This window comes from Melanerpes formicivorus, unplaced genomic scaffold, assembly GCF_026170545.1.
Source record: "Melanerpes formicivorus ecotype bairdi unplaced genomic scaffold, bMelFor1.0.p_v2 SCAF_504, whole genome shotgun sequence".
Taxonomy (NCBI): domain Eukaryota; kingdom Metazoa; phylum Chordata; class Aves; order Piciformes; family Picidae; genus Melanerpes; species Melanerpes formicivorus.
The window spans coordinates 107,004-130,709 of NW_027142856.1; the positions used below are offsets into that span (position 1 = coordinate 107,004).

At 46.1% G+C, this 23,706-nt stretch overlaps 1 protein-coding gene across 1 annotated transcript in view; it reads left to right on the top strand.

Moving 5' to 3' along the window:
• Nucleotides 1–23,544, top strand: part of LOC137460074 (sperm-associated antigen 17-like) — a gene marked incomplete at its 3' end in the record, with an annotated part of 114,358 nt that extends 90,814 nt beyond the window's left edge. The window contains 13 exon segments of the mRNA XM_068170672.1: nt 34–157; nt 3,351–3,571; nt 4,875–5,013; nt 5,520–5,674; nt 7,315–7,491; nt 9,301–9,422; nt 13,089–13,219; nt 15,912–15,967; nt 15,969–16,037; nt 16,405–16,587; nt 18,607–18,720; nt 21,561–21,606; nt 23,442–23,544. Of these exon segments, the coding sequence (XP_068026773.1) occupies nt 34–157; nt 3,351–3,571; nt 4,875–5,013; nt 5,520–5,674; nt 7,315–7,491; nt 9,301–9,422; nt 13,089–13,219; nt 15,912–15,967; nt 15,969–16,037; nt 16,405–16,587; nt 18,607–18,720; nt 21,561–21,606; nt 23,442–23,544 (1,640 nt within the window).
• Nucleotides 23,545–23,706: the final 162 nt, after the last annotated feature.

The window sequence follows — 23,706 nt, forward strand, 5'->3', positions numbered from 1 at the left end:
TTTTGTCCTCTAATGTGTCCTTTATTGCTGTAGATTCTGTTTGCTGATGGCACAATAAGTAGGAGTCCTGATTCTGGCCCAGTTCTACCACCACCTGCAATTTCAGATAAACAGTTACCAGAATTGGAGCCTTCACCTGAGACCAGCACTAAGAAAGGTGACATTTTCAGTGTTTTGTGCATGTTTGAAGTTACTTAATAAAATCCACATTTCTTTAGCCTGAAAATTCTGCCAGTGTGAAAATGCAGTTTGATCTGTACTCAGTGGTGATTTGTTCATTTTATATCAAATAATTTTTCCTCCACTCCATATGGGGTTTTTTCCATCTGGCATGCTAGGACTTCAGTAAGTAAATGAGTGTGTAAGAACTACATCAGTACCAGAGTGATTTAAACCTCTGTTTAAGAAGGACATTGAGACACTTGAAGGTGTACAGAGAAGGGCAACAAGGCTGGGGAGAGGCCTTGAGCACAGCCCTGTGAGGAGAGGCTGAGGGAGCTGGGGTTGCTTAGCCTGGAGAAGAGGAGGCTCGGGGGAGACCTTATTGCTGTCTACAACTACCTGAAAGGTGGTTGTAGACAGGTGGGGGCTGGTCTCTTCTCCCAGGCAACCAGCACCAGAACAAGAGGACACACTCTCAAGCTGCACCAGAGGTAGTTTAGGCTGGAGGTGAGGAGAAAGTTCTTCTCTGAGAGAGTTGTTAGCCATTGGAATGTGCTGCCCAGGGAGGTGGTGGAGTCACCATCCCTGGAGGTGTTCATGAGGGGATTGGATGTGGCACTTGGTGCCATGGTCTAGTCATGAGGTCTGTGGTGACAGGTTGGACTTGATGATCTTTGAGGTCTCTTCCAACTTTGGTGATTCTGTGATTTATAATAAATCCTTTACATTAGTGTGAAACCCTCACTACAGTTTTAGTTTTGATACTGAGAACTGCTTGTTTCACAGAGGACTGGCTACTTTTCTTTCTCATTTTCTGTATTCTGTATTCCAAGAGCTGTTGGTCATTATTAAGTGGCTGTATGGACTTTTGTTCTGTCCCAGTATAAGCATTCTTAACATCTTGATTCTCTGAGAACCAAGTAAATGTTTTCTTCACTCCTCAGTGTGCAGTCTGAGATCACTGCCAGTGCTCCTTGATGCAAATAGTGATTATGATCAGTCATCATAATATGTTATAATTTACTGGAATTATGTACATAAAAATTGCTGCTAAAGAGAAAAAGCTCTCAGAAAGAGACTTTCAATTCATAAAGTCCAGTCCTTGTTCTGAAGGTATTCCGTAGGATAACTGGAAGGATGTTGGAGAACTTACCTGGCTACCTGTCTTCTAATATTTCAGTCTCAGTGTCTGTGGACAGTCTATATCCTTTATTCCTTATCCTTTATTTAGAATCACCTTTTAGAATAGAATAGAATAGAATAGAATAGAATAAATAGAATAGAATAGAATAGAATAGAATAGAATAGAATAGAATAGAATAGAATAGAATAGAATAGAATAGAATAGAATAGAATAGAATAAGACTAGACTAGACTAGAATAGAATAGACCAGGTTGGAAAAGACCTTTGAGATCATCGAGTGCAACCTATCACCCAACACCATCTAATCAACTAAACCACGGCACCAAGTGCCTCATCCAGTCTCTTCCAAAACACCTCCAGTGATGGTGACTCCACCACCTCCCTGGGCAGCACATTCCAATGGCCAATCTCTCTTTCTGGGAAGAACTTCTTGCTAACATCCAACCTAAACCTCCCTTGGTGCAGCTCGAGACTGTGTCCTCTTGTTCTGTTGCTGGTTGCCTGGTAGAAGAGCCCAACTCCCACCTGGCTACAACCTCCCTTCAGGCAGTTGTAGAGAGCAAGAAGGTCTCCCCTGAGCCTCCTTTTCTCTTTCCCCAACCTTTCCTCTCTACTCCTTAATCTTAGTAAACTAATTCTGAAAAGTTTCATCTCTTTGTTTGCTGTTTGTTTTGGTTTGGTTTTAGCTTTTTTAACTCCTCTCTGGACCATGCTGTTATCTTTTGCATACTCATAGTTTCATAGTTTCATAGTTTCATTCAGGGTTGGAAGGGACCACAAGGATCATCTAGTTCCAACCCCCCTGCCATGGGCAGGGACACCCCACACTAGATCAGGCTGGACAGAGCCTCATCCAGCCTGTCACTAGAAATACTGTTCTTATAAATCTATGGGGCTTATATATTTGTATATATAATTATATAAATACATACTATTCTAATAGGCTGTTTCCATTTCCTAGTGCTTTCAGCTTCAAGCTCTTGGAGCAGTTTTGGATGCTTTTGTTCTATAACCAGTCAGATTTTCTTTGGCATTACAGTCTCTTCCAAAGTCATGTCATAATCAGCTGTCTGTAGCATGCTTTTTACTTTGTCTGTGTCATCAGTTGTAGTGGTATGATGGTTTAACCCAACCACACCAACAGAAAGGACAGCTGGACTCAGCCAGAGAAGCAAATGAAGGCTGTATTTTACAAGCAATAATGAAATGCAATGAATATATAAAAAACCTACACTATTTACAATATTATACAAGAATTTACAAGAAAAGAAGCAACTCAGGAATCCTCCTGAGGAGGACCCCACCTCTGGTTCCCCCCAACATCTCTCTCTCTCTCCCTTTCCACATTTCCCTCTAGTTAATTAGAAGAAAAGAGAAGAGCAGAAAAAAGGATCTTAGGGGAATTTCAGTTAGTTCAAAGCTTTGTTAAGAAGTTAGCTGCTTATCTTATCAGTTTCTGTCCAGGACCAGTGTGCATGCCAAGAGAAAGACAGAAGCCGGAGTGAGAGCAGAATGTGAGATCATAAGACTACATCCCACTCATCCACAAGAATTCCTTTAGTATTATTTTCTTTTTGTTTTCCTTTTTACACCCAAACATTCAGCTGGAGAATTCTGCAGCTGTCCTTTCTTAAAGGCACAGCCTAAACTGTCACATCAATGAACACCTTAAATCAGATTAGTTCAAGGGCACACTTTAGAGGAACAGCACTTGCAATTGTCCTGTAGCCTGATAAGTAGCTTTACTTTCAATTCTGTCATAGTATCATAGTATCAGTCAGGGTTGGAAGGGACCACAAGGATCATCTAATTCCAACCCCCCTGCCATGGGCAGGGACACCTCACACTAGATCAGCCTGGCCAGAGCCTCGTCCAGCCTGGTCTTAAACACCTCCAGGGATGGGACTGGCGTGGACTCTCCCAGCCATATGCAGAATACAGATTCCTCAAAACTGATACTCACAGAAACTCTTAACTTCATTGGTCTTTTTGTCTTCTGCCTTAGAGGGTACCAAGTTTGATACAGACATGTTTGTTTTTGCAGGAAAAGGCAGTAACAAAACCAGTACATCACACCCAAGCAAGGATGAGTTATGCGAGAATACCGCGAAGGGTCTGGTTGATTCTGAGCAACCTCAGGAGAGCCAGGCAGGAACCTGGATAACAACAACTCCATCAGGCTTTCGAGTGGGCACTGAGGGAGCAAAGAGAATGGATCTGAAGCCATTGCTAATCTACCAGGCAACTGACCCAGCTGATGGAACAGTATTATGCTTTTTCTGTTATTACAGCAGTCTGCTAAAGCTAAGAGGCATAAAAGTCGCAGGGTTTGTTCTTTGGACATAAATCCTACAGGTCATATCATCATACTGTTACTAATACAGAGGCTTTAGATTTCAAAGAAAGGCTTTACATTTCAAAGAAAACACAAGTCCTCAGTCATAGTATCATAGTATCACTCAGGGTTGGAAGGGACCACAAGGATCATCTAGTTCCAACCCCCCTGCCATGGGCAGGGACACCCCACACTAGATCAGCCTGGCCACAGCCTCAGCCAGCCTGGCCTAAACACCTCCAGGGCTGGGGCCTCAACCACCTCCCTGGACAACCCATTCCAGGCTTCACCACTCTCATGGGGAAGAACTTCCTCCCCACCTCCAGCCTGAATCTCCCCACCTCCAGCTTCATTCCATTCCTCCTAGTCCTATCACTACCTGAGATCCTGAGCAGTCCCTCCCCAGCCTTCCTGTAGCCCCCTTCAGATACTGGAAGGCCACAATGAGGTCACCTGGGAGCCTTCTCTTCTCCAGACTCAACCCCCAACACTTTCAGTCTGTCCTCACAGGAGAGGTGCTCCAGCCCTCTGCTCATCCTCCTGGCCCTTCTCTGGACACTTTCCAGCACCTCCAGATCCCTCTTGGAATAGGGGCTCCAGAACTGGAGGCAGTACTCCAGGTGGGGTCTCAGAGCTGAGCAGAGGGGGAGAATCACCTCCTTTGACCTGCTGGCCACACTTCTCCTGATGCAGCCCAGGATCTGATTGGCTTTGCGGGCTGCAAGTGCACACTGAGAGCTCATGTTGAGCTTTTTGTCCTCCAGCACCCCCAAGTCTCTCTCCTCAGGGCTGCTTTCCAGCCAGTCCCTGCCCAGCCTGGATTTGTGCCTGGCATTGCCTCAACCCAGATGCAGGAGCCTGCACTTGGTCTTGTTGAACCTCATGAGGTTGGCTTGTGCCCACCTCTCAAGCCTCTTCAGGTCCCTCTGGATGGCCTCCCTTCCCTCCAGCGTGTCTGCTGCACCACACAGCTTGGTGTCATCAGCAAACTTGCTGAGGGTGCACTCAGTGCCACTGTCCATGGCACCCACAAAGATGTTGAACAAGCCTGGTCCCAGGACTGATCCCTGAGTGACTCCGCTTGTCACTGGCCTCCACTGGGACACGGACTCCAAAGCAGAATTTGCAGCAGTGCAGTTTCAATAGTTTCAGTACATAATGCCTTGTTTTTCTGTTGTTGCCAGTGCAAGTGTCACAGGGCTGGGATGAGTGAGTGTTCCTTCATTGTTTCAGTTCATGACAGTTCGAGAAGATGAAGTTGTAACAGTCGAGAAGCCAGATGGCAGCAGAGTAGTAGATCATGCTGATGGTACTAGGATCACAACTTTTTATCAAAGCTGTGAAGAAGTACCAGAAGATGGAGAGGAAACAGGTAAAAGCAAAAGGGAAGCACTTACCCCTACTATGTCTCATGAAGCAAATAATTGTCAAAATAGAATAGAATAGAACTAACCAGGTTGGAAAAGACCTTCAAGATCATCAAGTCCAACCTATCACCCAACACAGATGATCAACTAAACCATGGCACCAAGTGCCTCATCCAGTCTCTTCATAAACACTTCCAGTGATGGTGACTCCAGCACCTCCCTGGGCAGCACATTCCAGTGGCCAATCTCTCTTTCTATGAAGAACTTCTTCCTAACATCCACCCAAACCTTCCCTGGCACAGCTTGAGACTGTGTCCTCTTGTTCTGGATTAGATGATGCTGGGTGATAGGTTGGACTCGATGAACTCAAAGGTCTCTTCCTACCTGGTTAATTCTATTTCTTTTCTATTTCTTTTCTATTTCTTTTCTATTTCTATTTCTATTTCTATTCTATTCTATTCTATTCTATTCTATTCTATTCTATTCTATTCTATTCTTTATTATTTCTTAGATAAGCCCTTGGAAGTCATCAAAAGGAAGGTGAAATATATCCAAGTAGAGAATCCTGAGTTTGCTACTGTTAAAACAAACTGTGAGGACGGTACCTGCTGTACCATCTTTGGTGATGGGACATCTGTTATAGCAAAGCCACAAGGAACATATCAGGTGGGAATTATTTTCAGTTTGTGACAGCAAAATGTATCTTTGTATTCCAAGTTCCCTGCCATCCGTGTCTCTCACCCTGACTATTTGGACTCCCTTCTCAAACCTATAATTCCCTCTCTTTAATACTCCACCAATATTTAAATATTAGAGGTCCTAGATGACTGGAAGCTGGCAAATGGCCCAATTTTCACAAAAGGCAAGACTCAAGACCCTGGTAATTATAATCTCACTTCAGTACCTGGTAAAATTGTGGAGAAGGTTAGGGTTAGGGGGTTAGGGTTACAGTTAGGGGTCAGGGGGTTACTGAAAAACCACTTGAGAGAGAGTGCAATCATCGGTCATAGCCAGAACAAGTTCACAAGGGGACAGTCCTGATTAACCAACTTAATTTCTTTTTATTACAAGGTCACCCATCTAGGGACCAAGGGAAGCCAGTAGATACTTGGTGGTTTTGGATTTTAGAAAAGCTTTCAGTACTGCTTTTCACAGTATTCTTCTGGATAAAATGTCCAGCACCTAGCTAGACAAGTCCATCATACTTTGGGTGAACAATTGACTTACAGACCAGGCTCAAAAGGTTGTAGTAAATGGACTCACACCAGGTGGAGGAGAAAGTTCTTCACAGAGAGAGTTGTTAGCCATTGGGATGTACTGCCCAGGGAGGTGGTGGAGTCACCATCCATGGAGGTGTTCAAGAGGGGATTAGACATGGCACTTGGTGCTGTGATCTAGTAGTCTTGAAGTCTTGGGTGACAGGTTGGACTTGATGATCTTTGAGGTCTTTTCCAACCTTATTGATTCTATGATTCCCAGGGCGTTTTCCCCCTGGGAAACTGTATCTGTTCCACTCCCCTCTCCCTGCCCAGCTAGGGTATAAAAGGGAAGGCATTGGAGTCATTGCTTCTCCTTTTGGCTCCTACCTCTCCTGGATGAGAGCTACTGCAGCTGCCTTCCTGCTCCTCTGCCATGTGGTCAGGCCTGATCCTTCTCCCTGCTGCCTCTGTGCCTCTTCAGAGAGAGACTGGTTTTGTATTCTTCTTCTTTGTCCCCCTCCCATGCATCCTTGTTCCTTGCCCTTGTGAACCTTGCCTGTTATTGTTATATACATATATATATTGTGTAAAGAAAACTCTTTACCTCTCTACTTCCAGGACGACACCAAATTATTGTTTGGTGGATTTACTCCTTCCCTTTCCTTTTTTTCCCCTCTTTGTTGGGAGGGAGGAGGGGGGAGCGGGGGAGAGATTCTCAGCCTTGCCCCCATTTGAGCTCTTAACTACTAGTTAAGGATTAAACCACCACACGTGGACACTAGGAAAAGGTTCTTCACTAAGAGGGTGGCTGATCACTGGAACAAGCTCCCAAGGAAATGGTCATGGCAACAAGCCTATTGGAGCTCAAGGAGCATCTGAACAACACTTTCACTCATATGGTTTAGTTTTAGGTAACCCTCCAAAGAATAGACGCTCAATGGTCTCAATGAGACTCAGTTGGACTCAATGATCCTTCTAGGTCCTTCCAACTTGAAATATTTGAGATTGAGATGGCTGAGATTTGTGTCTGTGTTTCATTTTCCTGGTACCTATAAACTGAAGATTTCACCTTCCAGAACTGAACCTCTTCCCTTCTTCCCATGATAGGTTTTGCCCATCAAAGCAGGCTCTCTTTTCATTGATGAAGATTGCTCAGCAATTTATACCCACGAAGTTTACAACCTCATCAGCAAGAATGAAGAGCAACAAGCAGGGAGATACATTATGAAACACACTTCAGGCACTCTTTGTGAGGTGATGGATCCTGAAGGAAATCTTTTCAAGGTAAAATACATGGAAGGAAACAAGATTTTGCTCATAGCTTTGTAGTGTTTATTCTTAACATAGCCTACATAGCCAGAAGGAACAGCTCTTGAATCATGTCTCTGATATGTTCTTGCAGATGTGATGGGTTTCTCCTTTTTGGTATTTCCCTCTCTTTAGAGAGATTGAAGTGAAACACATGGTATGCAGTTTACCTCCCCTGTAAAGTCAGTGACCTTAATTAGCATGACTTGTCTTACAGCAAAAAGTTATCTCTACAAGTGAGGATTAAAACTGAGAGAGGATTCTGGCTTTTCACAGTATTCTTCTGGATAAACTGTCCAGTGATCCATAGAAACACTCTAATCTGCCAAATAAAGCAAATACTGTTGTATTTCAGTGTAAAGCCATGCTGATTGTGCTGTGATCCTTCAACACCTAAGAGAGATTTTTAAGCTAGGTTAGTACTTAGGCTTGAGTTCAGGAAATATCACCTAAGGGTCTATTACCTACATACTGTAGAATAGAATAGAATTAGCCAGGTTGGAAAAGACCTCCGAGATCATCAAGTCCAACCTGTCACCCAACACGTCATGACTAACTAAACCATGGCTTCAAGTGCCATATCCAGTCCTTTTTTGAACACCTCCAGGGATGGTGACTCCACCACCACCCCAGGCAGCACATTCCAATGGCCAATTACTCTTTCTGGGGAGAACTTTCTCCTCACCTCCAGCCTAAACTTCCTGTGGCGCAGCTTGAGACTGTGTCCTCTTGTTCTGGTTGCCTGGGAGAAGAGAGCAACCCCCACCTGACTACAATCTCCCTTCAGGTAGTTGTAGACCCTCAGTTTAGGAAAGATGTTGAGTTGCTGGAAGGTGTCCAGAGAAGGGCAACAAAATTAGTGAGGGGTTTGGAGCACAGCCCTGTGAGGAGAGGCTGAGGGAGCTGGGGTTGCTTAGCCTGGAGAAGAGGAGGCTCAGGGGAGACCTTATTGCTCTCTACAACTACCTGAAGGGAGGTTGTAGCCGGGAAGGGGTTGGTCTTTACTCCCAGGCAACCAGCACTAGAACAAGAGGACACAGTCACAAGCTGTGCCAGGGGAGGTTTAGGCTGGATGTTAGCAAGAAGTTCTTCATAAAGAGAGTGACTGCCCATTGGAATGGGCTGCCTGGGGAGGTGGTGGAGTCACCATCACTGGAGGTGTGTAGGAGGAGACTTGACAGGGTGCTTGGTTGCATGGTTTAGTTGATTAGGTGGTGTTGGATGATAGGTTGGATGCGATCATCTTGAAGGTCTCTTCCAACCTCATCTGGTCTATTCTATTCTATTCTATTCTATTCTATTCTATTCTGTTCTGTTCTGTTCCATTCTATGGGTATAGTTACCAGACTTGACCAGTTTTTTGGTGTGAAGTTGCCCACATATATAGGTGTGGAATATCATAGAATCACCATAGAATCAATAAGGTTGGAAAAGACCTCAGAGATCATCAAGTCCAACCTGTCACCCAAGACCTCATGACTACTAGACCATAGCACCAAATGCCACGTCCCATTTGACAGCAAGCATTTATTATCTATTAGCAATGTGATTGTAGCATTTAGGATGCAGAATGTTTTCCTATAAGTGTCCTTTCTGCTTTTCTTTTTCACTCTTTTCGGTTTTCTTCTTTATTTTTCTTGTCAGTTCCAGGCTGTTCAACCCAAAAGAGCTTGTTGGTTTGGTTGGGGGTTTTTGTGTCTCTTTGCCTGGGCTAGAGTTCAGCAAAAGGTTACTGGCTTAAATGTCTCATGTAATTCAAGTTATTTTATGTCATTTCTGTTATAGGTTATGGCTGATGGCAGCACAGCTGTGAGTGTTCCTGGCCTTGACTCTGATGACCAGGAAGACAGAAGTTCAGCACCACCACTCTCAGATAAAGATATCACTTATGATGAGCATGTCCCCAGGTAAACTGCTCTGGATTCATAGGTTTACACTTTTCTTTCTTCACTGTGCTGTATTGTGCTTCATTGTACGCAGCTCTTGTGGAGTTGGGCTGCCTTTGTTCAGTGCTCAAGCAGTGAAACAAGCTGCACAGGGAAGTGGTTCAGCCTTGGAAGTGTTAAAAAAATGTGTAGAATTTATTTGTGGCATAGCCTAAAACTGCCACACATCACTGGAGCTTTTACTCTGCTGGCCTTTAAATAACATCCCCTTATGCTCAAACCTGCTTGTGGGGCTTGGCGCTCACAAAACACAGTGGGGGTTGCACAGGCTGCTAAAGCCATTTTTGCACAAATGTGGATGAGGAGCATTTTCTTCTGCTTATCATCAGAGCCTGCACATAATGAAATAATAATGAAATAATAATTAATGAAAGGAGACTTGATAGGGTGCTTGGTGCCATGGTTTAGTTGTTTAGGTGGGTTGGATTGGTAGATGGGTTGGATGTGATGATCTTGAAGGTCTCTTCCAACCTGTTTATTCTCTTCTCTTCTCTTCTCTTCTCTTCTCTTCTCTTCTCTTCTCTTCTCTTCTCTTCTCTTCTCTTCTCTTCTCTTCTCTTCTCTTCTCTTCTCTTCTCTTCTCTTCTCTTCTCTTCTCTTCTCTTCTCTTCTCTTCTCTTCTCTTCTCTTCTCTTCTCTTCTCTTCTCTTCTCTTCTCTTCTCCTACTCTACTCTACTCTACTCTACTCTACTCTACTCTACTCTACTCTACTCTACTCTACTCTACTCTATTCTAAATCATGTATTGTTGTACTGCAAAAGGGAGGAGCCTGTGCTAAACAAAAATGACATTGCAATTAATCACTACAAGTGGGTGGTGGGTTGAAGTTTCCCCCCCCCCCCCAACATTACCTTTGCCAGACCAACTCAGTTAGAAGCAAATGAAGCTGTATTTACAAGCAAGATCTACACTCTACAATGGAAGGCAATGGATGTGTACAAATATACAGGAGTTACAATATTATACAGACATTCACAATTAACAAACAGCACAAGGACCCCCCTGGACAAGGAGCAGGGGAAGATACTAGCTTCTCCCTCCCTTAGCCCCTGTACAAAAGGAACAAGAGAAAGGAGCAGAGAAGTTAGACTTAGCCAAGGCCAGCCCATAAGCAGGTTATCTCTCCCAAGCAAAGCAAACCAGCCAGAGATCAGAAGAGAAGAGGAAAAGGGAAGAACTGTTGTGGTACAGCTCCTCTTATTCCAGATATTTACCCAATGAATTTGTTTAGAACAATCTTTTGTTTTCCTTTTCACACCCAATGGTGATTTATTTATATCTTTCTACTTTTCTGCTCAAAATCTGTAGCTAAATTTTAAAGGCAAAGCCTCAAACCACCCCAACATGGCACTTTGAGACGTGGTTTAGTGGGCATGGTCGTGTTGGGTTGACAGTTTGACTCGAGGTCTTTTCCAACCTTAATGATTCTGTGATTCTACTCTGTAGAATGACATTTGATGGCTTTTGATGACATTTGATGGCTTTTGATGACATTTGATGGCTTTTGGTGACATCATCTTGCAATTTCATTTTCTTGTCATGTCATCACAGTCTTTTATCATTTTTGCTGTCTAGAAGGAATACAAAGTGAAAGCCAGTGTGGTGGGTTGGCCTAAGCCAGGTGCCAAGCACCCATTCTCTTGATCCCCTACCTCAACAGGACAAGGGGGAAAATAAGACAACAGACTCAACTTGACTTTTTTGTTTGTTTGTTTGTTTTTTCCAGCTAAAATAGATTTGGATGATGACAAAAAAACACAAAACCAAAAATACCTTCTCCCCATCACTTTTTTTTCTGAGGCTGAACATCCACTGGGTTCTACACATTGGCCACAACAACCCCAGGCAGTGCTACAGGCTGGGGTCTGACTGGCTGGAGAGCAGCCAGGCAGAAAGGGACCTGGGGGTACTAGTTGAACATGAGCCAGCAGGGTGCCCAGGTGGCCAAGAAGGTCAATGGCATCCTGGCCTGCATCAGGAACAGTGTGGCCAGCAGGAGCAGGGAACTCATTGTGCCCTGTGCTCAGCACTGGTTAGGCCACACCTTGAGTCCTGTGTCCAGTTCTGGGCTCCTCAGTTTAGGAAAGATGTTGAGATGCTGGAAGTATCCAGAGAAGGGCAACAAAGCTGGGGAGGGGTGTGGAACACAGCCCTGTGAGGAGAGGCTGAGGGAGCCGGGGATGGTTAGCCTGGAGAAGAGGAGGCTCAGGGGTGACCTCCTTGCTGTCTACAACTACTGAAGGGAGGTTGTAGCCAGGTGGGGGTTGGTCTCTTCTTCCAGGCAAGCAGCACCAGAACAAGAGGACACAGTCTCAAGCTGCACCAGGGGAGGTTCAGGCTCAATGTTATGAAGACATTCTTCCCAGAAAGAGAGATTGCCCATTGGAATGTGCTGCCTGGGGAGGTGGTGGAGTCACCATCACTGGACGTATTGAAGAGGAGCCTGGATGAGGCACTTGGTGCCATAGTTTAGTTGATCAGATGGTGTTGGGTGATAGGTTGGACTTGATGATCTTGAAGGTCTTTTCCAACCTGGTTAGTTCTGTTCTGTTCTGTTCTGTTCTGTTCTGTTCTATTCTATTCTATTCTATTCTATTCTATTCTATTCTATTCTATTCTATTCTTGTTCTGTTCTGTTCTGTCCCTCCCATATTCCAGCCCTCTCTGCCTCCTCCCCACCTCAGCAGTGTAGGGAACAGGAGGTTGTAATACATCTATAATAACTCCTTCCTGCTGCTCCTTTCTCCCCGTGCTTTTCCCCTCTTCTATCATGGGTCCTTCCATGGCCTGCAGTTCTTTTCATTAAACCTGCTCCAGCATGAGCTTCAGGAAACTGCCTACACTCCGTGGTCCTGTCCACAAGCTGCAGGGGAGTACCTATTATAGGATAGGATAGGATAGGATAGGATAGGATAGGATAGGATAGGATAGGATAGGATAGGATAGGATAGGATAGGATGGGATGGGATGGGATGGGATGGGATGGGATGGGATGGGATAGCATAGAATAGAATAGAATAGCATAGAATAGAATAGAATAGAATAGAATAGAATAGAATAGAATAGAATAGAATAGAATAGAATAGAATAGAATAGAATAGAATAGAATAATAGGCTAGGGTAGGCTAGGCTAAGCCAGAATAGAATTAACCAGGTTGGAAAAGACCTTCAAGATCATCAAGTCCAACCTATCACCCAACACCATCTAATCAACTAAACCATAGTGTCAGCTAAAGCATAGTCTCCTCCACAAGCTGCAGCATGGAGATCTGCTCCACCATTGTCCTCCCCATAGGCTGCAGGGGAATCTCTGACACCAGGAGCAACTTGTCCCTCTCCTTCTTCTTGTCTGACCTTGGTCTCTGCAGGATAGTTGCTTGGACTTTCTCCCTCACTCGTTATTGCCTATGTGGCACTTTGCCATTTCATATGCACATTTGCCTTGAGGAGCCAACCTCTTGACTGAAACACTCAGCTGTGCCCTGCAAGGGGTCTACTTGAGCCAGCTGAAATTGTCTGTGTCCAGCACAGGGGAGGCTCTGGCTCCTCCTCACAGAGGCCACCCTGCAGACCAGCACCTTGCTTGCTATGCCTGATACAATCCAATGTGTGTGCTGGCTGTGCAGGTTCTTCATCATCTACGCTGATGGTTCTGGAACTGAGCTCCTGAGAAGCAGGGATGTACACAAGTATCTTGCTGAAGCCTGTAGTGACCCCACTGTTGCTGTCTTGCAAGATCCTGTACAAGAGCATCCAGGTAGGAAAGATTTATTTCTTTTCCAACAAACTAGGAACAGAAATAATTGGAAAGGTGGAGTCAGAGAACAGCAGTCATGAGCAGTGCTCACCAGGACTCAGGTTTGGGGCCAATCGTGTTTAATATCTTAATCAATGATCTGATGAGGGGTACAAGTGCACCCTCAGGAACTTTGAAGATGACAGCAGATTGGATGGCAATGTTGATCTGCTCCAGGGTAGGAAGGCTCTGCAGAGGGACCTGGACAGGCTGTATCAATGGGCCAAGGTCAGCTGTATATTTAACAAGGCCAAATGCCAGGTCCTGTACTTGGGTCACAACACCCTCATGGACACTTCAGGCTGGGGCAGAGCGACTGGAAAGCTGCCCAGCAGGGAAAGATGTGGGGGAGTTGATCAGTAGTCAGTTAAAGATGAGCTGACAGTGTGCTTAGGTGGCCAAAGTGGCCAACAGCATCCTGGCCTGTGGCAATGCCAGCGACGAGCAGTGTGAGCAATGTGGCAGTGCAGGCCTAGAGCCTGACATGGTGGTAGGCCATGCTCAGCATAAGTGCAGAGCCAGCTAGCAGTGGAGCAAAACAGTGCTGTGCCTGCAGCATGGGACTAAAACAAGACACTGGTAGCTATAAACATGGACAGTTATCTTGGGACAACAGGACATGCACCTGCATCAACAAACCTCGTTGTGTCATTAGTAGTTGGACCAATAATCTATAACAGTGCAATGTGTGGTCACTCCTAGGGAGCCAATGAAGCCATGCCAACGAGGCACGCCGAGTTTATATAAGTTGTAGCAGTTCCCTTGCTACGCACTTCTGCCTTTCCTGTCTCCTCTTCTTCTACACTTTACTGTGCTGTGGTGGTTTAGGCTGGGTGCTGGCCCGGATGCCACTGCATAGACCACACACCTGGGAGGTCCCAAGGGGTGGGCTCAGCCCAGGGGTTGGTCACAGGCAGGTATTCCAATCCCATAATGCCCTGCTCCCCTATAAAATGTCCATGTGGGGTCTTCACTTCCTCTTTCGTCCCCAGCTGCAGCCTAGGTAAAATGGCATGAGCCGCCTCCCTTGGGCCTGCCCAGGCCCGAGGCTGGGTTGGGGGCAGGAAGAAAGAGCCGTGGGGGGTTTGGGTGTACCCCCAGGTGGGGATGGGATGTTCTTGGGTATGTTGTGGGATCTCTCTCTCTGTCACGGTGCTTGTGGTTCTCTGTAAAGCTTTCATTGGTGTTTGTTTTTAAATTGTTTTTCTATTTAAACTTTCCATCACTTTTGCAATCCCTTTGTCTGAGTCATTGTTTCTGCCCTGTGGTGGGGAGGGGGTTTGCCCCAACCCATTACATGTGCTATACTCACACCATAGGCCTGCACCATAGGCCTGCACCACTGGAACAATAAAGGAACAATACTCCATCATGTTGGTCAGCTGTATTGACTCCAATCTCCATTGTCTATACTGGCCTGTATCAGGAATGGTGTGACCAGCTGGACCAGGGAGGTCTGGAGAGTTTCCAAACCCTCCTGGATGTGTTCCTGTGTGATTTACTCCAGGGGATCCTGCTGTAGCAGGGAGGTTGGACTGAATGATCTTCAGAGGTCCCTTCCAACCTCTACCATTCTATGATACATACCCAGTGAAATCACAGCCAAGAAAAGCTGCTCACAACCAGCTGTCATTTCTAAAAGTGGCACATCTGATCTTCCAGAACTTCATCCTCTCTTTCTCAGTGCTGGCTCTATTTGCCTGGACATCAAGGCTCTACAATTTTGTATCACTGTCACAAACTACTTTAGTGACCATATCCATTTTGAAGGCCAACTGTGGAGTAAATAATGGTAGATTAAAGTATATTTTGGGGTTGGGTTGGAAGAAATATTTTGAAGAACATTTAAATTGATCAGAACAATTAGAACAGAGAATAAATAATCTGTGATGGAACCCATCCAGTGAAGTATAGAATAAAGTGAATAATTATGCATGTTCTGAATAGGATGTACTTCTGAGGTTAGTATTCATAGAATCATAGAATCAATAAGGTTGAAAAGCACCTCAGAGATCATCAAATCCAACCTGTCACCCAACACCTCAGGACTAACTAAACCATGGCTTCAAGTGCCACAGCCAAACACTTTTGGAACACCTCCAGGGATGGTGACTCCACCACCTCGTGGCCAATTCCAATGGCCAATTACTCTTTCTGGGAAGAACTTTCTCCTCACCTCCAGCCTAAACCTCCCCTGGCACAGCTTGAGACTGTATCCTCTTCTTGTGGTGCTGGTTGCCTGGGAGAAGAGACCAACCCCCATATGGCTGCAACCTCCCTTCAGGTAGTTGTGGACAGCAATGAGGTCTCCCCTGAGCCTCCTCTTCCCCAGGCTAAACAACCCCAGCTCCCTCAGCCTACTCAGTCAACATGGGGCCAGAGGCTTTTCCCTGTTTGGGATACTCCACACACTCTACAGCTGAGCTGTTACTCAAGTCTCAAAGCAGGTAACACAGGCAGTCTGTTGTTAAACATGGTCTGAGTAATCTGAACTTGTTCAACATTTATAATCACCTCAGTGGTCCAGTATTACCTGTGGCCACTATGATCTCATTTTCACACTGAGTTTCACCCTTTGCTAATAAGGTTTGAGACACCTGTCCATCATGGTTTGATTTGGGCTGATCCTTAGCAGCATGTGTCTTTGCACCAGGTGTTTTGTGTATTACTATCCTCCGGCCTTTGCCTGAAGCCTCGCCCTGGGTAATGGAAGAAAGATCCAGAGAGTATTGTTCCTCCCAATCTTCAGTCAAAGCCACGGGACACATCTCCTCCTGAGGTATAATTTGTTTCAAAATTGTCCTTTGCTCCTTCAGCCATTGATGTTTGTCACAGGGAGGGGAACAGAGCTCTAAACAGTATGACAATGTTAAGTCCTGTTGATTAAGCAAGGCAAAGCAAGGGGCAGGCTGTCAGGAGAAATGTAACCCACTCTGGCTTCTACTCTCAGCAAGTTTTAGGGGAGTTCATCTTGCCAGATGAAGAAGTTTGAGGATTTTGTTGTGCCTAAGAATGTACTGACTGTCTAGATCTGTGATGCTGTAAGAAGAGTATGAGCTTTGCCACTGTGTCTCATGTGAAATAGCCGTGGTTTAGTTTCAGTAGCCTCTTGCTCCTCTTGTTTGTTTGTTCTTGTCTGTGTTCAGAAAAAGATCACAGGTCCCTCAGTAAGAACATGGGGTTGGAAGGGTCTCTGCATTGGATCCAAAGAGCAGGCAAGCTTGCCTGTGTCTGTACAAAGATGTCCTAATAAACTGCAGATCCGTCAGCTGCTCCAGTACAAGCCACTTAGTGATGAGCTGAGAGAAAACCTGCAGCTTTCCCTCAAGGTAATGCAGCCCCATGCAGTCATTCTTCCAGTGAGCAACAGAGAGCAAATTGGGTGATGCTGTATGCCTGAGACAAAAATTCTGCTTTGGAAGAACAACCAGCATTTCATACACAGACAGGGGCTGCAAGAAAAGTGCATTTCTGAAGCAGCTCTTGTGGAACCTACTTTGCTGTTCAGATAGGTGAGATCCAGCCCAGTACCTATCACAGACAGTACATTAACAAAGAGTTTGCTTTCTGTAAATATAGATGTCTGTTACTTTGCTTTTACTTTCTTTAGGGCTTCATTTCTCATTTAGAGAGCAGCTCCCTCAGCCTCTCCTCACAGGGCTGTGCTCCAAAGCCCTCCCCAGCCTCATTGCCCTTCTCTGGACACGTTCAAGTGTCTCAATTCCCTTCTTAAATTGAGGGGCCCAGAACTGGACACAGGACTCAAGGTGTGGCCTAACCAATGCAGAGTACAGGGCACAATGACCTCCCTGCTCCTGCTGCCCACACTATTCCTAATGCAGGCCAGGATGCCATTGGCCTTCTTGGCCACTTTGGGCACACTGCTGGCTCATGTTCAGCCAACTAGCAACCAGCACCCCCAGGTCTCTTTCTGTTTGGCAGCTCTCCAGCCACTCTGACCCCAGCCTGTAGCTCTGCATGGGGTTGTTGTGGCCAAAGTGCAGCACCTGGCACTTGGACTTGTTGAATGCCATCATGTTGGACTCTGCCTATCTGTCCAGCTTGTCAAGGTCCCTCTGCAGAGCCTTTCCACCCTCTAACAGATCAACACCTGCTCCCAACTTGGTGTCATCTGCAAACTTGCTGATGACTGACTCAATCCCCTCATCCAGATCATCAATAAAGATGTTAAAGAGCACAGGGCCCAGGCACTGATCCTTGGGGCACACCACTGGTGCCTGGCTGCCAGCTGGCTGTGGCACAATTCACCACCACTCGCTGGGCTCAGCCCTCCAGCCAGTTCCTAACCCAGCACAGAGTGCTGTGTTCTTTTCTGTAGCACTTAACATGATTCTTGCAGAGTAAATACCTGTCTAAAAAAGAGAGCCTCAGAATTTTATCTGAGCCTAATTTTTCAATTCCAGTGCTGTATATTTCCTTTGTCCTAATAGGAGATCAAACAGGAGGGAGATAAAGATCACAGACAATGTTTGTTAGAACCCATTCTTTCATTAAGCTGATCTTAATAATATAATTTATTAATAGCTATTTGCTCACCACATTCCTTTAGTCACTCACATAGTTGACTCAAATGCTTGCCATACTCATTCATCCTTGCTAGGCTGGTGCCACATTTGGGAGGACAATCCTACCTGCCTACTCAGAAGCAGGGTAAATCACATTGATGCAGCAGGGGCATCTATCACAGTATCACAGTATAACTAAGGTTGGAAAGGACCTCAAGGATCATTGAGTCCAACCTATCAACACAGACCTCATGACTAGACCATGGCACCAAGTGCCATGTCCAATCTCTTCTTGAACACCTCCAGGGATGGTGACTCCACCACCTCCCTGGGCAGCACATTCCAATGACGAATGACTCGCTCGGGGAAGAACTTCCTCCTCACCTCGGAGTCTAAACCTCCCCTGGTGCAGCTTGAGACTGTGTCCCCTAGAAACTTGTTGGATGTGATCCAAGTTACACAGTTCATTGTGGATGTCAGTGTGTGCTAGTGGCCTGGGAGAGCTTCTGCAGACTCTTGGTGTCCTTACTATATTAGTTCTTGTAGATTAAACAGTACTGCTAGTCTTCAGAGTCTTTAGTAAGCTTTCACCTATTACCTTCTCAGCCTGTAACTCTTCTCTTAGACCTGCTTGGACCTATTTCTCTATGCAGACCTTTAGATATGTATATAACTCATGCACAGATTCACAGAAGGGGTCTTAATGACATCAAGAAGTCTGTCCATTACTTCTACAAACTTTTTTCTCTATGTATGTGAACCTCAAGTCTACCTCTGCAAACAAAACTGCATCTTTCTTGTCTTTTCTCATTGTTCCACCAGGAATATATAGACAACCTTTTAAAGCAAGAAGATTATCTGGAAAAGATGAATGTGAAAGAACCAAGAACAGAAGAGGAAAAGGAGAATGCTGCAAGGATCCTTGAACTGTATAAAGTGAGAACAATACAACTCTAAACTACTTTTTCCAACAGAACCATCGTATTGCATTAGAACAGAACGTGAATAGAATAGAATAGAATAGAATAGAATAGAATAGAATAGAATAGAATAGAATAGAATAGAATAGAATAGAATAGAATAGAATAGAATAGAATAGAATAGAATAGAATTGAATTAACCAGGTTGGGAAAGACCTTTGAGATCAATGAGTCCAACCTATCACCCAACACCATCTAATCAACTAAACCATGGCACCAAGTGCCTCATCCAGTCTCTTCTTAAACACTATCAGTGATGGTGACTCCACCACCTCCCTGGGCAGCACATTCCCATGGCCAATCTCTCTTTCTGTGAATAATTTCTTCCTAACATCCAGCCTAAACCTCCCCTGATGCAGCTTGAGACTGTGTCCTCTTGCTCTGGTGCTGGTTCCCTGGGAGAAGAGCCCAACCCCCACCTGGCTACAACCTCCCTTCAGGTAGCAAGAAGGTCACCCCTGAGCCTCCTCTTCTCCAGGCTAAGCAACCCCAGCTCCCTCAGCCTCTCCTCACAGGGCTGTGCTCCAGACCCCTCCCCAGCTTTGTTGCCCTTCTCTGGACACATTCAAGTGTCTCAATGTCCTTCTTAAACTGAGGGGCCCAGAACTGGACACAGGACTCAAGGTGTGGCCTAACCAGTGCTGAGTACAGGGCACAATGACTTCCCTGCTCCTGCTGGCCACACTATTCCTGATGCAGGCCAGGATGCCATTGGCCTTCTTGGCCACCTGGGCACACTGCTGGCTCCTGTTTCATAGTTTCATAGTTTCATAGTTTCATAGTTTCATTCAGGGTTGGAAGGGACCACAAGGATCATCTAGTTCCAACCCCCCTGCCATGGGCAGGGACACCCCACACTAGATCAGGGCTGGACAGAGCCTCATCCAGCCTGCTCTTAAACACCCCCAGGGACGGGGCCTCGACCACCTCCCTGGACAACCCATTCCAGGGTTTCACCACTCTCATGGTGAAGAACCTCCTCCTCACATCCAGCCTGAATCTCCCCACCTCCAGCTTCATTCCATTCCCCCTAGTCCTATCACTACCTGATATCCTGAGAAGTCCTTCCCCTGCCTTCCTGTAGGCCCCCTTCAGATACTGGAAGGCGACAATTAGGTCACCTCGGAGCCTTCTCTTCTGCAGACTGTACAGCCCCAACTCCTTCAGTCTGTCCTCATAGGAGAGGTGCTCCAGCCCTCTGATCATCCTCGTGGCCCTTCTCTGGACATGTTCCAGCACCTCCACATCCCTCTTGTAATAGGGGCTCCAGAACTGGACACAGTACTCCAGGTGGGGTCTCACCAGGGCTGAGTAGAGGGGGAGGATCACCTCCCTCGACCTGCTAGCCACACTTCTCCTGATGCAGCCCAGGATCTGATTGGCTTTGCGGGCTGCAAGTGCACACTGAGAGCTCATGTTGAGCTTTTTGTCCACCAGCACCCCCAAGTCTCTCTCCTCAGGGCTATCCTCCAGCCAGTCACTGCCTAGCCTGTATTTGTGCCTGGGATTGCCTCGACCCAGATGCAGGACCCCTGCACTTGCTCTTATTGAACTTCATGAGGTTGGCCTGTGCCCACCTCTCCAGCCTGTCCCAGGTCCCTCTGGATGGCCTCCCTTCCCTCCAGGGTGTCTGCTGCACCACACAGCTTGGTGTCATCAGCAAACTTGCTGAGGGTGCACTCAATGCCACTGTCCATGTCCCCCACAAAGATGTTGAATAAGATAGGTCCCAGGACTGATCCCTGAGGGACATCCACTTGTCACTGGCCTCCACTGGGACATGGAGCCATTGACAGCCACTCTTTGGGTGCGGGCCATCAAGCCAGTTCCTTATCCATCTAGTGGTCCACCCCATCAAACCCATGTGTCACCAGTTTGGAGACCAGGATGTGGTGCGGGACAGTGTCGAAGGCTTTGCTCAGGTCCAGGTAAACGACATCAGTTGCTCGCCCCTCATCTATTAATTTTGTCACCTGCTCATAGAAGGCCACCAGGTTGGTCAGGCAGGATTTGCCCTTGGCAAAGCCATGCTGACTGTTCCCAATCACCTCTTCACTATTCTTTTGAGCGAGTAGTGACTCCAGGAGGATCTGTTCCATGATCTTTCCAGGCACAGAGGTGAGACTGACTGGCCTGTAGTTCCCTGGTTCCTCCTTCTTACCCTTTTTGAAGATGGGGGCAATGTTTCCCCTTTTCCAGTCTGTGGGGACTTCACCAGACTGCCAGGACTTTTGAAATATAATAGAGAGGGGTTTAGCAACCTCATCTGCCAGTTCCTCTCAGCACCCGTGGGGTGTAACCCGTCGGGTCCCATGGACTTGAACACTTTCAGGTTCTTCAGATGATCACGAACCTGATCTGCACTTACAATGGGCAGTTCTTCCTCCCTGTCCCTGGCTTTGACTTCCATAACATCAGGAGTGTCAGCCAGCTGTCAATCAGTACCCTCAGGTCCCTCTCTGTTTGGGAGCTCTCCAGCCACTCTGACCCCCGCCTGTAGCTCTGCATGGGGTTGCTGTGGCCAAAGTGCAGCACCTGGCACTTGGATTTGTTGAATGCCAACCTGTCACCACAGACCTCATGACTAAACCATGGCACCAAGTGCTACATCCAATCCCCTCTTGAACATGTCCAATCCCCTCATGGTTTACAACACACTGAAACACCTCCATTCTTGTAGTCACATTCTGAGGTAACAAGATAACACTTGTTTAGGGGTAGAACTCCTTTGAACAAGATGCTGTTGTTGTGAGGTCTGCTTCCCACGTGGTCATGATTATTCCTTCCTCATTGCAGTCCTTCCCTGACTGGCAGAAGTCATCTGAAGATCTCCAAGCTAGAGGTAATAAAAATGGAATATCTGTCTTTTAAATCTGTAAAATACCATTGTAAAACTATAAAGCACTGCAGTATTATTTTAAGGAAGGAATATAAAGGTAAATTTATCTGTGTGCTATTTATGTGCTTCTGTTTAATGTGCACAGGTGATTAGAAATTGTTAGCATCAGTGATTCAGTATCCCTGAATAACAATTCCTTGGGCCTCTATGATGATGAGGGGACCAAAATAACTTAGGAGGAAAGGCTGAAAGACCTGGAGCTGTTTAGCCTGGAGAAAAGCAGACTGAGGGGGGGAAACTGATTAATGTTTATCAATAGCTAAAGGGCCAGTGTGAGGAGGATGGATCCAGGCTCTTCTCAGTGGTGTCCAGGGACAGGACAAAGGGCAGTGGACACAAACTGGACATAAACAGAAGGAAAATATTCTTCCCTTTGAAGGTGGCAGAGCACAGGCTGCCCAGAGAGGCTGTGGATTCTCCATCTCTGGAGTCATTCATGTTCCAGGTGGCCAAGAGGGCCAGTGGCATCCTAGCCTGCATCAGGAACAGTGTGGCCAGCAGGAGCAGGGAGGTCATTGTGCCCCTGTACTCAGCACTGGTTAGGCCACACCTTGAGTCCTGTGTCCAGTTCTGGGCCCCTCAGTTTAGGAAAGATGTTGAGTTGCTGGAAGGTGTCCAGGAAGGGCAACAAAGCTGGGGAGGGGTTTGGAGCACAGCCCTGTGAGGAGAGGCTGAGGGAGCTGGGGTTGCTTAGCCTGGAGAAGAGGAGACTCAGGGAGACCTTCTTGCTCTCTATAACTACCTGAAGGGAGGTTGTAGCCAGGTGGGAATTGGTCTCTTCTCCCAGGCAATCAGCCCCAGAACAGGAGGACACAGTCTCAAGCTGTGCCAGGGGAGGTTTAGGCTCAATGTTAGGAAGTTCTTCCCAGAAAGAGAGATTGGCCATTGGAATGTGCTGCCCAGGGAGGTGGTGGAGTCACCATCATGGTTAAGAAGAGACTGGATGGGGTACTTGGTGCCATGGTTTAGTAGATTAGATGATGTTGGGTGATAGGTTGGACTTGATGATCTCCAAGGTCTTTTCCAACCTGGTCTATTTCTATTCTATTCTATTCTATTCTATTCTATTCTATTCTATTCTGTTCTGTTCTGTTCTGTTCTGTTCTGTTCTGTTCTGTTCTGTTCTATTCTGTTCTGTTCTCCCCTCACCCTCCTTTTCTCCAGACTAAACAATCTTAATTCCCTCATCTGCTCCTTACAAAACCTGTTCTCCAGATCTTTTACCAGTTTTGTTGCCCTCCTCTGGTCCTGCTCCACCACCTCAATATCTGTCTTGTGGTGAGGGCCCTGAAAGTGAACCCAGAATTCAATGTGTGGCCTCACAAGTGTTGGACAATGGTTTCCATGGTCCTGATAGAGGCCAGAATTCTGTTGGCTTTCTTGACAACCTGGGCACACTCCTGGCTCAAATCCAGCCAGCTGTCAGTGTCAGCAGCTTTACCTATTTGCATGTATTTGATTTGTATCTTGAAAGAATATAGAGATATTTAAAGCAATACAGGGTAGGGATATGAACTTAATATGCTTTTGTTGCTTTCTACATAGAACTAACAGATAGGAAATGTTCTGAACTTGATTTTGGAATGAAGTTCTTTTTGCCTCTTCCCTCACAGTGAAAAGGAATCTCTTGGGCTTTCATCAAGTGACAGAAAGATGCATTACAAATATGTCCTTTTATGCTTCTTATGCAGAACCCTTACCAGTGCTTGGCACTGGTATAACACTTTTTGTTATTGCAGTTGTTGTTTGGCACTGGAATAACACTTTTTGTATTGCAGCTCATGTAACTGAGCTGTATGAACAGGCAGTGGCTTCTCACCCCCAGCATCACACAGTGGAGACAATCACCACCCTAACAGAAGACCAACAGGAGAGCTTCAGGTAGGATAGAGCACTGAGAACTGGTACAAACATAACTAACAGCCAGGATGGAACCAAGCACACATAACACACACGCAAGGCAGGGTACTGACTGCTGTTGAGGACCAGGCCATGCATCTCTAGACACATACCACAATACCTTACTAGCTTTTCCTATGAGTT